Source organism: Heteronotia binoei, chromosome 4 (genome assembly GCF_032191835.1).
Source record: "Heteronotia binoei isolate CCM8104 ecotype False Entrance Well chromosome 4, APGP_CSIRO_Hbin_v1, whole genome shotgun sequence".
Classification (NCBI taxonomy): domain Eukaryota; kingdom Metazoa; phylum Chordata; class Lepidosauria; order Squamata; family Gekkonidae; genus Heteronotia; species Heteronotia binoei.
In genome coordinates this window covers 138806444-138827039 of record NC_083226.1, presented here as the reverse complement: position 1 = coordinate 138827039, position 20596 = coordinate 138806444, and the positions used below count along the sequence as shown (strand labels likewise).

Sequence of the window (20596 nt, the reverse complement as noted above, 5' to 3'; positions counted from 1 at the left end):
TATTAAGATGGAAGATCAAGAAATATGCCAGATAACTTGAGATATAGCACAATAAGAGACTATCAGGCAGATGAAAGCTAGTGTACAATATCAGCTAAGAGGGTGCCAAAAAGTCCCAAGCCAAGTTAAAAACTTGCCACAATCGTGAACCTATTAAAGTATCTTAGGCAAACCACTAATCACTCAGTTTTGACAAAGGAGAATTCTCTCCATCTCTTTCCAATCTGCAGTATGACAGTAATAATAACAAATTAACTGGGGTTAACAGAAGAATTACTAACATATGAAAGTCAAGCAATCCTATTTCTACAATAAAGAACTTGACTGCTGGCTGGAGCTGTATTTATTATGGATGAGCTGCTACAGAGAGGATGCATTCCAAGAACAACATCTCTCTTCCTCCCATCCGCACTTTCTCGTTTCACTGAGGGCAACACAGGAACGGAGCAAAAAAGAAACATCTCAGTGACAGACATTCAAATACTCTCACTCATTACAATTTAGCATTCAGGTGACAACAGTGTTCCTGAGTGAGCTCTTTCATTCTCAATCAGCAATAACTTCAGTTCCATTCTGTTGTTTTAAAAATAGACCTTCTTTGTAGTAATAGGAATGATACTGCCACAAAGATTAAAATGACAATAACAGTGAGAGCGAGTGAATGAAGCAAATCTAAGAGACGACATGTGGAAACAGTTATAATGGATAAGAAAGCCAATTTCAAAACAAACAAAGGCTTTGAAGCTGCAGCCAACTGGGACAGCAAGCAGCAGCAATCAATGCTCACAAAAGTACCTTTTCCCTAAAAAATGACATCTAAATACACCATTCTATATATTCAAGCTAATTTTGCATATTTAGAAAACTACAAAGAGTGCCAATGATTTAGTATTTCTGATTGTTAAGAAATAATAAGTCCTGGCTTCTAAACTACAAAACAGGCTCTGTTCTGCTTCTAAGAAAGCTTTTCACTATTCCTTTTCCATTGTAAATACCATCTTTCAAGTATTTGTGCACAAGTGCTTCAAAGGAAAAAATGGTTCTGCTACAAATAAAAATGTTTTAATATGTCTAGAATCAAGTAAAGCAAATCCATCAGACATTTGAATTCGTCCTGGCAAAGCAGGATACACAATCCATCACTGACTGATAAGAAATGTCAAACAAGACAAAAGAGGGAGCAAAAGTTCCACAATTTTGATAGTCTTGTTACGAGTTAATAATTGCTAACATGAGTGAAAAGGATATGCTGATAAGTAGCCCAGATTTTAAACCTAAGTAGCTAAAGCACAGTTATCAAGCACGAAGAGAGGGGCATGAAGATCCTGCAGTGATAAGACATAATTAAGTACAAAAAACTGATAGATTAGCAATATTAGGTGCTAATTAATGATATAATAGCATACAAATGGCAGGTCCTCTTATGAAATAAATTTGGTTAAACAGGAAATAGTGTATTGAGTAAATATTACTCAAGTATTACAAGTATTGAGTAAAAACATACAAAAAACCACAAAAAGCTGTGGGATCGCACAAGGACTGACATTGAGGACAGTGCTGAGGACTGGCACTGAGGACAAAAAAAATTGTTCATAAATGAACTCAGACTTGGGGGGAGGGCAGGGAGCAGTGTAGTGGCAAGTCTGAAAGTGACAAAAATTATCTGAAAAACGAGCTAACTGTGAAGAGCTGCAGGAGGATCTCCACAAAACTGGGTGAGTGGGCAATGTGGCAAATGAAGTTCAGAGTAGGTAAATATAAGATGATGTACCCTGAAATAAAAAAAATCCCAACTTCAAGTATATGCTAATAGGGTTGAAATCAAAGGGAAATTCAGTGAGAGGAAAAAGATCTTGGAGTCATAGTGGATAGTTCAATGAAAGTGTCCACCCAATGTGCCAAAGCCATGAAAAAGGTGAACACTATGCTGGGTTTGTTTTTTTATTATTATTATTAAATTTTATTTGTATCTCGCCCTCCCTGCCTGGGCAGGCTCAGGGCGGCTAACAACATTCAAGAAGACATAATATAAATACAATAATTAAAACAGATTAAAATTATAAAACAGCATTAAAATTATACATAGTTAATAATATACATAGTTAATACATTTTAAGAACTAATCCAACGTATATAATCTATAACATATATAATCTATAACTTAACAGCAGCAGAGGTGTTCCGGGCGCTATTACATATTTAAATGGTGGCAAGAATCATTAAAGAATCACTTTGTTGGATCCTCCGTTCAGCCATCCTCTGTCAGCATTCTGAGAAGGCCTGCCTAAAGAGGATGGTCTTGCAGGCCCTGCGGAATTGATCTAAGTTCCGCAGGGCCCGCACCTCCTCCGGGAGTTGATTCCACAGGCACGGGGCTGCCACGGAGAAAGCCCGTGTCCGTGTAGTCTGTAATTTTGCCTCCCTTGGCCCAGGGACAGTCAGCATGTTCTTCCCTGCTGACCTCAGTGCTCTTTGGGGCTCGTATGGGGAGAGACGGTCCTTCAGGTAGGCATGTCCTCGGCCATATAAGGCTTTAAAGGTAATGACCAGCACTTTGTAGCGAACCCGGTGTGTAACTGGCAGCCAGTGCAGTTCGCACAGCCTCGGCTGTATATGCTCCCATTTCGAGAGTCCTAATAACAGCCTGGCCGCTGCATTCTGCACTAGCTGCAGCTTCCGGGTTCGACACAAAGGCAGCCCCATGTAGAGGGCATTACAGTAGTCCAATCTTGAGGTGACCGTCGCATGGATCACTGTTGCTAGGTCCCGGCGCTCTAGGAAAGGAGCCAACTGCCTTGCCCGCTTCAGATGAAAGAATGCCGACTTGGCAGTGGCAGCTATCTGGGCCTCCATCGATAGTGAAGGCTCTAGTAGAACTCCCAGGCTCCTGACCTGGCGCGCCACTTTTATTAAGGAAATGGACTGAATCTAAAACAACCAATATTATAATGTCACTGCATAGCTCTAAGGTGTAACAGCCTTCATTAAAATACTATGTGTAGTTCTGGTCACTGCTAGGGATGTCAATTCTTTTTTTTCTCTGTATTTTTTGGTTCAAGTCTATTGGACCTGAAAAAAATTCAGGATTCCCCCCCAAAACTGAATCCCAATACTGGTTAAGTCATCAGATCTGGGATTTTTCAGAAAACCCCAATTTTTTCGGGTCCAATTCGTCCAAACTGAAAAACATGGAGAAAATAAAAGCAGCAGCAAAGCTGCTGAAAACAGCTGAAAGACAGATTAGCTGGGGCTCTTTTGGGTGGTCCCTTTAAATTGAATTACCCAAAAAAGCTTGCCAAGGAGAACTTCAAGGGAGGACCTTGGCCGGCTCTGCTATATATGGCTCTCTCTCTTTCTCCAGCCGTGTTTGAGGGGAGGGCGAAACAAGATCTCTCATTGGACTGCGTGAGAACACACATCCATGAAATGCAGCTGATGGCACTGTACTGCTCTGTGTCAATATGTGGAAAGTAACCTACTGAACTGGTAACATATCATCAGCAGGTGTGGCCGAATATGCAAATAAGTACCTGCTGGGCTTTTTCTACAAAAAAAGCCCTGGTTATAAAACAGTGTCATCAATGCAAGTAAAAACACAGGCAGCAATGTTCAGAGTTGGGAGGAAAGTCCAATATAAACAATAATACAGCAAATTTCCATAACGGAACACCATCTACAAAAAAGAATGCAGACAAAATAATGGTTCACAAGGGCTACACTGCATCATTTTCTTCCCAGAACTTCAACCAATGCGTTCAGACCATCAGATTCTAAAGAACTAAATAAATGCCCAGTTTGCTGTTCAAACGTAAGTTCTCACTTCCAGTTTTAGCATGACAATAATTCTGTATTAAGATCTGTCAAATATCCAAAGGTATGTACAATTTTTTATAGCTGTTATAACTATCATGATTCCCCACTAAGAATCCTAGCAGCTGTTAGTCTGGGCATGGGCACTGTGAATTTTCCACACTTCCTAAGATTGCAGGAGGAGAGGGGCATTACTATTAACCAGTTTCAGCCTATAGTGTAGACATGATTGCACTGTTCAAAGAAAAACTTTTTGGGAACCTTCATTTCATTTTATTTTATTTATATCCCGCCCTACCCCACCAAAGCGGGCTCAGGGCGGCTCACAATATAAAAGTTCTAACAATAAAATTCAAGAATTAAAATACAATAATAATTTACATAATTAAAACAACAACTATATCAATACATCAGTCTCAGTGTGCTATCTTATAGTCTTTCGTCAGAATATTTCCATATTTCAATGTTTCAATGCCGGTCAGTTATAAGCCAACCGGAAGAGGACTGTCTTACAGGCCCTGTGGAACTGTCCAATGTCCCGCAGGGCCCTGACCTCTTCCGGTAACTGGTTCCACCAGCAAGGGGCTGTGATCGAGAAGGCCCTGTCCCTAGTTGACTTCAACCGGGCCTCATTTGGCCCGGGGATTACAAGCAGATTTCTAGAGCCGGATCGCAGCACTCTCTGGGGGGTATATGGGAAGAGACGGTCCCTAAGGTAGGCAGGTCCTAGGCTATATAGGGCTTTAAAGGTAATAACCAGCACCTTGTACCAGACTCGGTATATTATTGGCAGCCAATGCAGTCCCCGGAGGCCCGGCTGAATGTGCTCCCATCTAGTGAGCCCTAATAACAGCCGAGCAGCGGCGTTCTGCACTAACTGCAACTTCCGGGTTCGGCACAGGGGCAGCCCCACGTAGAGGGCATTACAGTAATCCAACCTTGAGGTGACCGTTGCATGAATCACTGTTGCCAGATCATCCTGCTCCAGGAAAGGAGCCAACTGCCTCGCCCGCCTAAGATGAAAAAATGCAGACTTAGCAGCGGCTGCTACTTGGGCCTCCATGGTTAAGGCAGGCTCAAGTAGTACCCCCAAGCTCTTGACCCTGTGCACCATTGTCAGTGGCACACCGTCAAGAGCTGGTAGGGGAATTTCCCCTCCCGGACCACAGCAACCCAAGCAAAGGACCTGGATTTAGTTCCAACCTACTCAGCCTGAGCCATCTAGCCATGGCTTGTAATGCCAGGTCCAGGTTTTCTGGGACACAGTCAGGCCGTCCGCCATGAGTAGATAGAGCTGGGTGTCATCAGCGTACTGGTGGCAACCCAGCCCATACCTCCAGGCAATCTGGGCAAGGGGGCGCAAGTAGATGTTAAACAACATTGGGGAAAGAACTGCCCCCTGAGGCACCCAGCAATCAAGCGTTGCCACCGTTTGTCCCCGACCATCAAGGAACGAGGAGAGCCAACCCCTGAATCCCTGCATTGTAAGGCCAACCCCTGAATCCCAGCATTGGCGAGACGGCAAGTCAGCAGCTGATGGTCGACCGTATTGAATGCCACCAATAGGTCTAACAACATCAGCACTGCCAAGCCGCCTCGATCCAGATGCCGCTGGAGATCATCCATCAGAGCGACCAGCACTGTCTCCGTCCCGTGACCCGGATGAAAGCTGGACTGATGGGGGTCGAGAACGGAAGCATCCTCCAGAAAACTCTGCAACTGTAAGGCCACTGCCCTTTCAATGAGTTTACCCAAAAAGGGTAAATTCGAGACCGGCCGATAGTGTGCCAATTCGGCCGGATCCAACGTTGGTTTTTTCAGTAGAGGGCGGACCACCGCCTCTTTAAGAGGTGCTGGAAAATGCCCTTCCATCAGGGATCTATTTATGATGTCCCATACAGGATATCTAAGCTCCCTCTGGCAAGCTTTAAGGAGCCAGGAGGGGCAGGGGTCCAGATTACAAGTTGTAGGGCGAGCAGACAAGAGGATCCTGTCAACTTCCTCCAGGCTGAGAGCATTGAAACCATCCAGGACACACTCCAACAACAGGCACAGAGTCTCAGGTTCACATACTGTCTCCAATATGGCGCGGAAGTCGTGGCGGAGCGACGCGACCTTATTTGCAAAAAAATTCGCAAAAGCCTCATAGCCAATCTCCAATTCATTAAAATCTGGTCTGCCTTGTGGCAGAGTTGTCAGGGTCCGAATTGTATTGAACAGTTGTGCCGGGAGCAAAATTGCAGATGCAATCTTAGCCGCAAAGTATGTTTTCTTTGTGGCCTTGACTGCCATCTCATAGGACTTCATAACTTCCCTATAAGATGTTCTAGTCGCTTTGTTTCGAGTACGCCGCCATTGCCTCTCTAGTCGTCTGAGTCCACGCTTTAATTGCCGCAGCTCCTGGTTATACCAAGGTGCCGGCTTTGGGCAGGGGCGCAGAGGACACCTAGGTGCGATCTCATCATTCCAAGACTCTACCAGGTCATCTAAGGAATCGCCAAGGAGCCAGGGATCCCGTAGAGCTGTCCCCGGAGGCCCGGCTGAATGTGCTCCCATCTAGTGAGCCCTAATAACAGCCGAGCAGCGGCGTTCTGCACTAACTGCAACTTCCGGGTTCGGCACAGGGGCAGCCCCACGTAGAGGGCATTACAGTAATCCAACCTTGAGGTGACCGTTGCATGAATCACTGTTGCCAGATCATCCTGCTCCAGGAAAGGAGCCAACTGCCTCGCCCGCCTAAGATGAAAAAATGCAGACTTAGCAGCGGCTGCTACTTGGGCCTCCATGGTTAAGGCAGGCTCAAGTAGTACCCCCAAGCTCTTGACCCTGTGCGCCATTGTCAGTGGCACACCGTCAAGAGCTGGTAGGGGAATTTCCCCTCCCGGACCACGGCAACCCAAGCAAAGGACCTGGATTTAGTTCCAACCTACTCAGCCTGAGCCATCTAGCCATGGCTTGTAATGCCAGGTCCAGGTTTTCTGGGACACAGTCAGGCCGTCCGCCATGAGTAGATAGAGCTGGGTGTCATCAGCGTACTGGTGGCAACCCAGCCCATACCTCCAGGCAATCTGGGCAAGGGGGCGCAAGTAGATGTTAAACAACATTGGGGAAAGAACTGCCCCCTGAGGCACCCAGCAATCAAGCGTTGCCACCGTTTGTCCCCGACCATCAAGGAACGAGGAGAGCCAACCCCTGAATCCCTGCATTGTAAGGCCAACCCCTGAATCCCAGCATTGGCGAGACGGCAAGTCAGCAGCTGATGGTCGACCGTATTGAATGCCACCAATAGGTCTAACAACATCAGCACTGCCAAGCCGCCTCGATCCAGATGCCGCTGGAGATCATCCATCAGAGCGACCAGCACTGTCTCCGTCCCGTGACCCGGATGAAAGCTGGACTGATGGGGGTCGAGAACGGAAGCATCCTCCAGAAAACTCTGCAACTGTAAGGCCACTGCCCTTTCAATGAGTTTACCCAAAAAGGGTAAATTCGAGACCGGCCGATAGTGTGCCAATTCGGCCGGATCCAACGTTGGTTTTTTCAGTAGAGGGCGGACCACCGCCTCTTTAAGAGGTGCTGGAAAATGCCCTTCCATCAGGGATCTATTTATGATGTCCCATACAGGATATCTAAGCTCCCTCTGGCAAGCTTTAAGGAGCCAGGAGGGGCAGGGGTCCAGATTACAAGTTGTAGGGCGAGCAGACAAGAGGATCCTGTCAACTTCCTCCAGGCTGAGAGCATTGAAACCATCCAGGACACACTCCAACAACAGGCACAGAGTCTCAGGTTCACATACTGTCTCCAATATGGCGGGGAAGTCGTGGCGGAGCGACGCGACCTTATTTGCAAAAAAATTCGCAAAAGCCTCATAGCCAATCTCCAATTCATTAAAATCTGGTCTGCCTTGTGGCAGAGTTGTCAGGGTCCGAATTGTATTGAACAGTTGTGCCGGGAGCAAAATTGCAGATGCAATCTTAGCCGCAAAGTATCAAATTTACCCTTTTTGGGTAAACCCAAAGGGTTCCAGATCCATCTGACTCCAGGGGCAAGCTAAGATACGCTCACCGCCTAAATGGGCTTGGGGTGGGACATCCACACGAGCCTTGAGGGCATAGTGGTCCGACCATGGCACTGCTTCAGCAGTAATATCGTCCACTGAAACTCCCGCCACGAAGATCAAGTCTAACATGTGCCCCGCCTGGTGAGTGGGCGTTGTAACAATTTGGGAGAGTCCTAGTGTCGCCATGGATGACACCAGGTCCATCGCCTGATTGGAGGTCGCGTCATCGGCATGGACATTGAAGTCACCCAGGATCAGAAGCCTTGGATGCTCCAATGCCCAGCCTGCTGCGGCCTCCAGTAGGGACGGTAAGGCGCCAGCTGGTGCATTAGGCGGTTGGTACACCAGCCAGATCGCCAACCCCTCTCCAACGTCCCACGCCAGACCGGCACATTCAATACCCTTGATCTCCAGGACCGGGAGAGCCCGGAAGGAGTAAGCCTCTCGTATGAATAGGGCCACCCCTCCCCTCCGCCCGCTAGTCCGTGACTGGTGAAAGACCGAGCATCCTGGGGGGGCCATCTGGGAGAGAGCTACGGTCTCCCCATCACACACACAGGTCTCGGTCACGCATGCCAGGTCCATATCCTGTTCAAGCAGGAACTCCCGAAGGGTAAAGGTTTTATTATTTATGGACTTGGCATTGCATAACACCAGTGACGGAGGCGAGTACTTTAACCTGGCTTCACTACCTGACACCATCGGGATGAGACGCAGGCTGGAAGGGGGCTGAGCCTTGTCATGTCTCAGCCTCCTTCCCTTATAATTCTGCCTGTTCCCACCGTCATACCTTCCCCTCCCCAGGAGTACTGGAATCCCCAACCCAGTCATCTCCTGCCAGTGTCACCAGAACTTCAGACCGGTGAGAAAGCTGAACCTACTCCCTCCTCAGCCCTCCCCCCTCTCTAGCCAATTTATCAATTAAAAACTAACCTGCCAATAATAGCCAATAGTTATTTACTTAGAAACCCTGCCCCACTCTACCCATTACTCATTAGCTAAAATATAATTTAAGTGACTACACAGGCTCCTTAATTATAAAACCCTCCCAATCAAATCATCTTCCCCAATTAATTTGCCACAAATATCATTCTTCAATTTAGCTAATTAATAAACCAATAATCTTATTTAAATAACCAACAATTATCAATTCCACAATCCAAATATAAAATTGGCAGTTAAAATCAACTAGAGTTGAAGGGATTAAAAGGGGGATGTAAACAAACTAAGTAAAAGTGCTGCTATTTTTAAAGTGTCGGTGCCTGTAAGGTGCGAGTGTTCTTATTCCTATTCTTGCGATGTGCCGATGTCCATAGAGTGCAATTGATCTTATACTTGGGGCAGTAGCCGTAAGGTGCAAATGTATTTTTGTTACGGGGGTGTGATCATATCCAGATGTACAATATACTGTCGTGCTATCTGGCAACCTGGAGCAGCCCACTGCACAACCCAGGGGGGAGCCAGCCTCCCTGTGTCCCCCCAGCCGCACAGCCAGTGCCCTCAGGAACACCAGAGAATCACAGGCGTCATATGCCTGCTGATATCTCAGCCCTGCCAGTTGATCTTCTGGCCAGTCTTCGTCCACGGTCGCCCCCCAACCCCGCCAGTCACAGCAACCTAGGGTGAGGGGGGGAAGGAGAGATAGGAGCCATCGTCCCATCGGCAGCCTCGGCTGCCTTGGTACTTCGCCCCGTCGTCTCTCCTCACAACTCGACCGTTGTCGCTCCCAGCGTCGCTCCCAGAAGCTCGGCCGGCACCACCGTCGCCGTCTCCAGCCTCCTGCTGGCATCCTCTGGCTTCCCAGCCCCAGTTCTTTCACTCCACACAGCTCTTCTCCGCTCCCAGCTCCTACTCGGCTCCGCCACACCCCGACCTGCGGCCATGGCCATCCCAACACCTGACACTCGACCATGGCCGGTTCGCACACCCAGCACAGCACCGCCCGAACAATCCATTCATACATGGAGTGCTTCAAATTTGGGATAACCATTTTTTTTTTACCCAAGGACAGGGCTTTTTTTGTAGCAGGCACTCCTTTGCATATTAGGCTACACCCCTTTGATGTAGCCAGTTCTCTAAAATCTTACGGTAGGCCCTGTAAGAACATAAGAGAAGCCATAGATCAGGCCAATGGCCCATCTAGTCCAACACTCTGTGTCACACACTGGCAAAAAAAACACCAGGTGCCATCAGGAGGAGGAACCTATTTAAGAAGAGCCCTGTAAGCTCTTGGAAGATTGGCTACATTAGGGGAGTGCAGCCTAATATGCAAAGATGTTCCTGCTACAAAAAAAGCCCTGCCCAAGGACAACTGTCAACTGAGAAAAGCATGCACAAAGTATTCACTCTGATGCCATTCAACATTGTACTATGAAGTCAAAGAAGAGTGATCGGCATAGAAGCTATGTAGAGTTAGAAGACAGCAACTTCAAAATTAAATTTTTTCCAAATATTATATCCACTGCCTCCAAAAAGTTGAGGAAATAGTTCTTCACCATTTATTACTAGGTTTTCAAAGCATGGAATCACAGTGAGTAGAAGACAGATAAGTGTGTGTTTGTATAATGTTTATAAAGTCCTAAAAATTATTACAGTAGATAATTATTCTGAGATTTCAGCTATACCCATTTGGCTTTTGAATGCTGGCATCACTGTTCTTTCAAGTTTCATTTTAAAAGTTAAATTATTCTACCTCTTCTTTCAGTGCATGTTTCTTCTGCTCCAAACTTATTTCTTTTGCTCTCATCAGCTGCAGAGTCTCCTTAGAAACTGCATATTGAAGTTTCTCCATCCGTTCCACTGCTGCCGCCCATGCAGCCTTGCCAAACTTTTTCTGGTCTGCTCGCATTCGGTCATATACAGCTGTTAAAAAGGAAATAGTGAGCTTAGCACCTTGTACTGAGAGCTTAATTCTGATCAGTCTCGTATGTGTTTACTTGATCAAATAGTAAATCTGAAGCAGATAAAGATTGTTGAGACACAGGTTCCAATCTCAGAACAACACAAACTCGCTGGGTAATCTTATTCCCCAACTTAATTTTTTTGAATAGAATAGGAAGGATAGTGCCCCATGCCATAGTTTAGTTTTGATGACTGTTTAATGCTATTTAAGGAAAAAATGATACAGGAATGGATGACATGTGTAGTAATGGTGCTCATACCCAGAAGCCCCTTTTCTTAACTTGCTATCAACTCAAGACAAACCAATAATATCACAGTTGGTATTTCACAAAGAAGGGTCTAGAAATTTACATGAACCACTGCCAGTGATCTGAGGCACAGTAATAAGGTAAAAGCATGATGTCTGAATGTAAAAAATGTGAAGTAGCAGAAATCTATTACCTTTCTGTGCTTTAGCTGTTATTTCAAAGTACTTCACAGTAAGGTCTTGAATAGAAAGTACAGCCATATGAGCCTTCCGCTGCCAATCTGCATCTTCTTTTTGTAGACTCTCAATTCTTCTTGGTCCTAAGTAATCATTTTCTATGGAAATCTGGAAATAGAGTAATCTGATATGTCCATGACCAAATTAAAGAATACATTCAAATAGGTTTGTTTAAAGTAAAAACACAGCATTCTCTGATACCAATTCCTCACTAGCAGTTGCTCCACCCCTGGGCTTCTGTTTCCTCAGAGCAAGCAACCAATTCCCCACTAGTTGCTGCACAGTTACATTTTGACTCATGGCTCCCTCCAATTTCCCTCGCAGCTTCCAGATCTCAAAAAAAAAAAAGACCAAGTCGCCGTGGGATCTAAGCAGTAGTGTTCCAGAAACCAGAGCTTCTTCATCTTCTTTCTTTGTGAGCTTTCTTTCCACAGGTCGGTTACATATAGTAGGGGAAAGCACATTACCATCTACTTCTCTATAGTTCTATTCATCAGGCATTTTTTTTTTTACCATCTGATGATTTTTTTAAATACTGTGTACCTGTTTGCACTTTGCCTGTAATTGGTGGTTTCAAAATATTCGGTTTGCTAAATAGCAAGTATCACTGCACCCACCTCACGGTCCCACTGAATCGCTTCTATGTGCTGTTTTTGGCTACCCCAGCCCCTCTTTCTCCTCAGTTCTTTCTTTTAAAGCTTTTACCTCAGGAATATAGTACTCAAGGGGTGGGTATGATTTGGATTTCTCTCTATATTAGTCTCTTCGGGGTATTTGTTTTGGTTTTGCTTTCAGATGTATATATAATTCACTTCGTAGGGGACCACAGCAGTTTTGTTAGTTTTTCCCAAAATGTAGGCACCAGAGAACTTTAAGGTAAACCACAGATATTTAATTCAACACAAAGACTTCAACTGGGGATATGGGAGATATTTACATGGGCTATAAAGAATCTCATACAGTTAACACGTTGCTCAGTATCTTCAGGCTTTATAATATCTTATCTTTCTCTTAGGTCTCTCAGGTTCACAGTTTATAAATAATACACTCTCTATCACTAATATAGGCTGGCCTCTTGGGTGTAATATGCCAAGTCTCTCAAGTCGACTGGAGCCTCTACTCCCAGCCCTTCAGACTCCTAGACACACATATATTCCCTCAACCACCTCTCTAATTCTTAAGAGATGTATATGTGTCTGTGACACTTCTGTTGTCACACACACAGCCCCTTGGCTGTTTTTATAGAGCTAGCAGTCAGCTTTTCTTCTCTCCTCAGCAACTGTCTCAGCTCCCTCAAAGACCAACTCTCTCAGATTCCGTCCGACACTGACTCTCTCCGGCTGTCAGGCACTAACTGACTCTCCCAGCCATTAGCTGTCAATCTCCCTCTGAGAGTTCCGAGCACTCTGGCCCCCACCCTCAGGTCACCTGACGCAGGCTCTATGTGTCCTTGGTTTTCCTTGGTTTTCTGTTAACCCATACCTTACCGTCATAGCAAGTTTTGAACCTGTAGGTGGAATACTCATACCTACTCCTCACTAGCAGTTGCTTTGCCCCCGGGCTTCTGCTTTCCTCAGAGCTAGCAACCAATTCCCCACTAGTCATTGCGCAGCCACATTTTGACCCACGTGCCTCTCCAATTTCCCTTGCAGCCTCCAGATCTCAAAAAAACAAGATCAATTCACCGCGAGGGAAACTGTTCTATCTTCCATAGCCTCCCACACACCTGTGTGCAAAAAATTCCTCTTTTAAATTAAAAGGATATACAAATACTTTGACCACACATACACTTTAAAGCTAACTCCTGCCATAGTCATATGCAGACTACACTGCATCATTTTCTTCAGACAATCAATGACATGCCAGATTCAAAGAGCATATTGAAGGAACATTTAGTGCACTCAAAGGGATAATGCAGCTCTTGGGAATTTGGTTATGCTCATTCTCACCTAAAGCATAAATCTAGCCTACAGAAGCATTATTACAGTGTTGATTCCACAAAATGAGACAATGCAGTGAAAGCAGCTGTAGACAACCCAATCTGTGCCCTATGGGTGTGGCTATGGACATGCACTACTGTGTACATGTGATAAGTAGTGATGGAAGAAGGTGGGCTATAGGAAGAAATTCTGCACATAGAGGTTACAGCTGCAAAATGCAATAATTTGAACTGTTTATACCTGCATTAGACATAAATAAGAGTCACAAAGCAATTCAAAAATCACCAAAACTTCAAAAAATGATGAAAACGGATTATGTTTTATCTCATATATTCTTGACAGTTCTTATAGGTTAGTACCTTTATCTGCTGTCGCCTGAGCATTGCAAGTTCCCTCATATCTCGGAATGGCTGCAGTAAGTACTGATAGAGTTCTGTGGTGGCTTCAGCAAGGCTACCATATGCTTCATCTTCCATTTGATACAACTCAAGCAGCTCTACCATGCTTTCTGTATTCTTATGTTTTTCCAGGAGCTGTATATAAAAATCAAGTAAAATAATTTGTCAGTATACATTTATGGGGGGGGGGGTTGTTATCAAGGCAAAACCAGATTGATGGATTCTCAATCAATTTATTTCTTATGGTCTATGACCAGCACCCACAGTTGGATTAACATTTGTAGCCAGTCTACAATAGTAATAGTAAAGACATCAGTTGTACCCCAAATATTCACTCAGTCACACATATAAGCTACAATGACATCAATGATTGGTACACAAGCAACTGCACAAAGGGCTTCAGCCTTCATTTCAGCCTTGCATATCTATTCTGCTCCAACCCAGACTGTATATTTCTGAAATACATCAGTCTCAGCTATATTATCCAAAAGTCTTCAGCCATTGATAAGAAATATCAATTTATGGTTCACTAAATCAATTGTATGCATGCAAACTGAATTTCAACAATATTATATGTGTGGAGATTTTGCTTGTTTTTTGCATGAACTTATACAGCTAAGAAGGGCAGGCCCCCCTCCCAGTTTATTTTTTGGGGGTGATTGTTACTGTCAGCATTGTTTACTATATTCACAAATCACCACTGCTCACAAATATGCCTGAGGAGTTGTACATTAAAATTATCGGGACAGAAATATATGTCTGCAGTGGCTACCTTCCAAGTTTGAGCCAAACTCATCAATGCACTTGTTGCTGTTATGAGAGTATTTAGTATTAAAATTTGGTGTTGCTTTTCAAGAAGAGATGTCTCCTAACTGAAAAGAGCAACTTTAATTTTATACATTATAAGAATGATATATTCTTTAAAAGTACAGCTAATGAAACAAATATATCATTTTCTTATGATCTCACAATGTGCTCCTTATTTTGAAGTTCTAACAGATGCTTTCTTTTCATGCTGTTCTCTTCAATCAGGTTATCTGACAACAAGCTGTTCTGCCATCCCTTTCACTCAGGCTAAGATGATTCTTAAGTAGCTCTGTGGTGGCAACTGGTGAAGGAGGGGGCTGCCTCAGCTAGAATTACTGGGAACTGGATCATGGACAGCTCTCACCAGGCTCTTCTGTCTTTTCTCTCCTCCCCTCTGAGAAATTCCATTCTTTAGTAGCCCTCTGCTGGTAACTGGACAAAATAGTTCTTAAGAGCCTAGCTATGGCACTTTGAGGAGGAGAAGCCTCCTGAGCTGGAATCACTAGGAAGCTCGGTGATGGGCAGCTTTCTCCTCCCGTAACAGCAACAGAGGTCTTCAATAGCTTTCTTTTCATCACTTTGAGGACTTTTAAATCTGTCACTCTGTTTCTGTGACAACGGGTTGCAAGGGGGAAGGGGTTTTTTTTAATTACATTTTCTTGTATGACTGGGGAGTCCCCCAGTTTGTCTGTGCTGCATAAATTGGTTTACAGGGATCCACTGAGTATTTTATCAGAAGGAATAATATCTCTCCAATATAATTTTTATATTTCTATTATGTTGCTTTATGTTATGATGTTATTCATAACATTAAAAATAACTTCCAAAACTTTTTCTATTAAAAAGTAAAAAAAAATAATTCCTACACTGCTCACAATTGAGACAAGTAGCGCATCTAATTCAGAATACTGTCTCCCACAGTTGATGACCTAAAGGCCCAGAAGAGGGACACAAAGACCAAAACTTCCCCTGGTTGCTATTCCCCAGCAACTGGCATGAAGAAGAATGCAGTTTCCAAACATGCTCCAAACACTCAGCCACCACTACGGTTATTACCCATCGAGGAACCTATCCTCTATGAATTTGTTCAATGCTCTTCTAATGCTCTCCAGGCTAGTGGCTATCAAGGATGGGCAAAAATTGGAAAACTGAGGTTCATGGTTGTTTGTGAGGTGGGGGGGAGCTTCCACCGGGGGAGGGGGCAGCATTTTTAAATGCCTTCCTTTCACTCACTGAGGTTTGCCAGTCCAATGAAAAGAAGGCATTTAAAGAGACCTATGAACTGAACATCCCCAGCAAAAACATGGCAGTTTGAGGGCAGTTCGCAAACAACTGGGCAATTATGGTTCACGAACCAACAAATTGGCCCAGTTCTTCACAATCTTTGGTTCATAAGTCATTGTATGCCCATCCCTAGTGGTTATTGCCAAATCTCATGGCAGTCCTCCACATATTAATTATGCATTGTATGAAGATATACTTTCTTTTGTTTATTCTGAATCTACAATTTAAAGATTATAAATAATCTTATAATTATCTGAGAGGCTGAAGTCTTTGTGCAAAGAGAGATCACACTAAAATAGTGGGAGGGAAATACACAGCACGATCATTTCCATGTTAAGTGCATTTGCCTTTGCACAGAAGGACTAGCACACACTTTGACAGAACCCTGTTTGCTGCCCTCCTTCTCATTGGTGTGCACATATGTACTACAAAGCAGCAGGCTTGAGTATGCTTAATGGAACTTACAGCAGCTTCACATTCCTAGTGAGTGGATTAGGCCCTTACATTTTATTATGTTTAAATCAGAAAAAATATTTAATGGAAAAACTTCAGAGGTTTTTTTAATGGAAAAATATGATGTTGTTTCTTTGTTTAGCAAGCCAAATACAGACTCTGTTGAAATGTCCAGATGAGAGCTTTACACAGACACTGTTACAAGTTGAGACAATTGTGGGTGACTCATGTAGCTTAGCCATGATACCAACCACAATCAGGAATTAAGAGTCTGGAAGGGAAACAGCTTCTCTGAGCCCAAACCACAGTATCGGCACCCCACCCACGTACAGTGCCCCAAAGGACTCTTCTAAAATCCACTTCTAGAAGCCATGCCCCCCAACTTCCTCAGAAATTACAATCATGAGCCCCACTTGTTGGAAACAATGGAGGATCCCTAGTAAGTCTCAGAGCACTGCAGTAGTACTCTGGATCTTCCTGGGCCTGCTTCAGGGTATAAGAGTTCAGTCTGATTCTGTCATCTGTTGGAACAAGTTAGAAGACCTGGAGCTACGTGAAGTCCTACAGCTAGCATCCAGCTCAGCTGGTTTTCTGACTCCTTGTTCTGCAGACAGATGACACATGTTAATCCTTCAATTTAGATCCTGCTCCTGCAAGAACTCAGCCTGGAGCCCAAAGGACACAGCAAAGGCAAGACATGGGCAATATTAAACAGATTTACTTAAAACAAAAGTGAAGCATGTTTGTGATGTTATATATCATTGTGACAAATGGAACAAAACCACTAGCATAGACTCTTCAATGTAAGGCATCTCCAAAGCCTTGCTCAGATAAATCTGGTTCTTGCTCAGATAAATCTGGTTATCAGACAGTTTCTCTTCACACTGAAAAGCTTTATACAATCATTCATTATCAAGTAGGGTTGCCAGGTCCAACTAGGGAAATACCTGGGGACTTCAGGGGTGGAACCATGAGACTTTGAGGATGGTGCCAAACAAGGATATGACATCACTTTTGTGATGTTACATCCTGTGATGTCACTTCTAGCCCAAAGGTCAAGTGATTTCACTTCCAAAACAATTTACTGAAAACTTTCACAGGTCCCAATCAAGGGATTAGTGGTAGCCACAAGCCATGAAAATATCACTAGCAACATTATTTCAGTACAAAGAATTATCGTGGCATCAGCCCATAAATCCAACAATGTGAGAGAGTGTAATAATCATCCATCAATGGTCTAATTCATAAGGCAGGGGCGCAGATAGGCTTCCCAACCCTCCCGCCCTGGCGGGGGACCCCTGGATTTGCAGCATCTTCCCCCGCTCTCCAAAAATCTGGAAGCAGGGAGAGGGGGGCGGAAGCGGCGCCAAGGAGCGTGGCGAGCTGCGAGTCCGGGTCCTTCGGAGCCCATCTCGGAGGAGCAGCCTCTAAATAAATCCAAGTGGGCAGCCCTGTTGGTCTGAATCCTACTTTGTTCCTCCGACCTTGGATCGCTCCTACATTGTAGGAAAGACGGCGCATGCGTTCACGGCGGACCAGGCAGGCCAGACTCTCTTTCGGTTGCGCTCGTTTCCCCCCCACCACATGATCGGGCTGGGCAGGGCGCAGGCGTGTTGCAGGGCTGGGCAGCAGCAGGCGCTGAAATTCAAATCTGAAGGGCGGTTGATAGCCACTCTTGCCTCAGAGGGACGCAGCGAAGGGAGAGCGAGCGCCGTAGCGGTGCCTGTTGCAGACATGGACCCTTTCACTGAGGTAAACGGTTGCTCACTGACGGGCCGGTTCTGTTTGTGGAGAGGGAGCTTTGTACGGGTGGGAGGGATGCTGACGGAGGGAAGCCTTTGCATGTGTGGGGTGAGGAGGAAGGTTCCTTTGTGCAGCGGCAGCAACGACGACAACCTGCTCGCCTCCAGGGCTCGTTTCTTTAGAGGGAGCCCCGTGGCTGTCGGGTAGACCGGCCTCTGCGCAAACAGGCATGCATAGCTGGGTTCTGGTGACAGCAGTGGCAGACTGGCCATGGTGTCAGCTTAGGGTTGCCAATCCCCAGGTGGGAGCAGGGGATCCCCCAGTTTGGAGGCCCTCCCCCCATTTCAGGGTCATCAGAAAGCAGGGGGAAGGGAGGGAAATGTCTGCTGGGAACTCTATTATTCCCTAGGGAGATTTATTCCCATAGAAAATAATGGAGAATTGATCCACGGGTATCTGGGGCTCTGGGAGGAGCTGTTTTTTGAGGTAGAGGCACCAAATTTTCAGTATAGCATCTAGTTCCTCTCCCCAAAATACCCCCCAAGTTTCAAAAAGATTGGACCAGGGGGTCCAATTCTATAAGCCCCAAAGAAGGTGCCCCTATCCTTCATTATTTCCTATGGAAGGAAGGCATTGAAAAGGTGTGCTGTCCCTCTAAATGTGATGGCCAGAACTCCCTTTGGAGTTCAATTATGCTTATCACAGCCTTGATCTTGGCCCCACCCCTAATGTCTCCTGGCTCCACCCCCAAAGTCTCCTGGCTCCACCCCCAAAGTCCCCAGATATTTCTTAAATTGGACTTGGCAACCCTAGGCGCAGAGCAGCTGACACATCACTGCCCTTGAGAGAAAATAACCTTTCTCTCAAGCAAACTTCTTTGAAGAACCACAGTTTTCATTTTAAAAGCAAAACAAGATAAAGGAGAAACTCAAGAGAATATCTAAACAAGTAATGTTATTTTATAAAAGTGGAGTAGATGCACACAAGGAAAATATCAGTGATCATTCCCAACTCTTGATTTTATAACAAAAAGATATTCAATTTACAACTTCCAACCAAGCATTTAACCAATCCAAAATAAACAATTTAGAAAAAAAAATCAATTTTGCATTCAGAAATAATCAATGTCTGGCTAGGCTTAATGCTAATCCTTCTCAGTTTCACCATGGTAGACTTTTGAATATTCCATATTCTGGCCATCTTTGTCCCTGCCCTTTAGGTAGAATTGACACTTTTCATATTCTTTTTGAGTGCCTGATCTTGGATGATTTTAGAGCATCTTTTATTACTCCTCTTCTAGCTTGCCATCAGATGCTTTCAATTTTTTTTATTTTGTGATATGGATCCTAACATTGCTTTACCAGTGGCCATTTTTCCCAGCCCTTTTCCTTTAAGTCATAGTTATTTCTGCTGCTTAAGAGCTTTGTCTCATGGAGCTTTCAGTCAGAAAAGGAAATAATTAATTTTTCTTTCTGACCTTTATTATTTTAATAATATTTCTTTTATATTCTTCACAGAAATCTCAATAAAACTAAGGCCACAGCTAAGAGAACAACCTGGCTAGTGCTTCATACACACCAAAGCTTTTTGTGTTTTTCATTCCTCCCTTCCCATCCTACTCCCTCTCTCCCAAACAAGAACAGTCGGCAGCTTATGACAAGCTACTTGTGGAATTCAGTGGAGTTTATAGAACAGCATGCAATGTGGAGTGGGGATAAGAGGAGGGAGGAGAGAGAGAGATGGAAAAAAACAAGTGAAAGCCTGGCTGCATACAAAAGCCCCCACACCGAGAACCTAATTAGTGGAACAACCTGAAGAACTAGCATTACTCTGACAAGTCTTTATTTTCTATAGTCACCATGGGATCTATAGGGGGAGGGGCAAAAGGTTCTGTTCTTTCTCGCATGTTCTTCAGTATGCATGTGAGAGTCCTGAACAAGATCACACAGTATTTTGGAGTGGGGATGACACCTCATCCAGTTGTATATCACCTTGATTAAATCGTCAAAAGCTGCCATTTTTTATGTCAATGCCTGAAAGTGTAAAGAGTCCAGTAGCATCTTTAAGACTAACATATCTCTTTGTAGCATAAGCTTTCAAGAAACACTGCTCTCTTTGTCAGACAACTGCTTCTCAAAAGTATATACTACAAACAAATCTGTTAGTCTTCAAGGTGCTACGGGACTCTACTATTTTGCAGCAAAAGAGTAACATGGCTAGCTCCTCGAGATCCATGCCTGAAAGTGGTAATCAAGAGAAGGAAAATCAACTGAAACTCATTCCAGGTAAGACCAAAAAAAAAGTTGTTGCCCAACAAGAAGTCTGTACTGAATGGGGTGGTTCTCTACACTTCTGAGATGGTGCAACTTTCATTGAAGGATCTAGCAACAGGTAAATAGACTAGTTGGGGGAGGGAATTCCAGCTGCGTTTAGTTTGGAAGTTGTTTCCATTTCTGCAGACATCTGATCTGGCCATTCTGATCCATGCTTACAGTAACCTCTAGGGATGGGCACAAACCTAAGTTTGTAACGAAGCTGGCCAGTTTATGGTTCCTGAGGTCTTGGTTCATGAAATTGCTTCTTTCACTAACCACCTTGTTTTTAATGGAGGTTCGTGGCAGCGGTTTGTGAGTCAGACAGATTGATGCCAATGAATTAATTCTCAAAGGAATGGGTGTATGTGGACTTCTGCAGTCTTGGGAACACCTATAGTGGC

The 20596-nt window shown here is 44.5% G+C and overlaps 1 protein-coding gene across 1 annotated transcript in view; it reads right to left on the bottom strand.

Moving 5' to 3' along the window:
- Window positions 1–20596, bottom strand: part of JMY (junction mediating and regulatory protein, p53 cofactor) — a 76435-nt gene that overhangs the window by 29634 nt on the left and 26205 nt on the right. Inside the window, exons 2-4 of the mRNA XM_060235857.1 lie at window positions 13555–13728; window positions 11213–11363; window positions 10563–10732 (exon numbers count right to left, since the gene is read on the bottom strand). Coding sequence (XP_060091840.1) covers window positions 10563–10732; window positions 11213–11363; window positions 13555–13728 — 495 coding nt within the window. The remainder of the gene's footprint in view (window positions 1–10562; window positions 10733–11212; window positions 11364–13554; window positions 13729–20596) is intronic.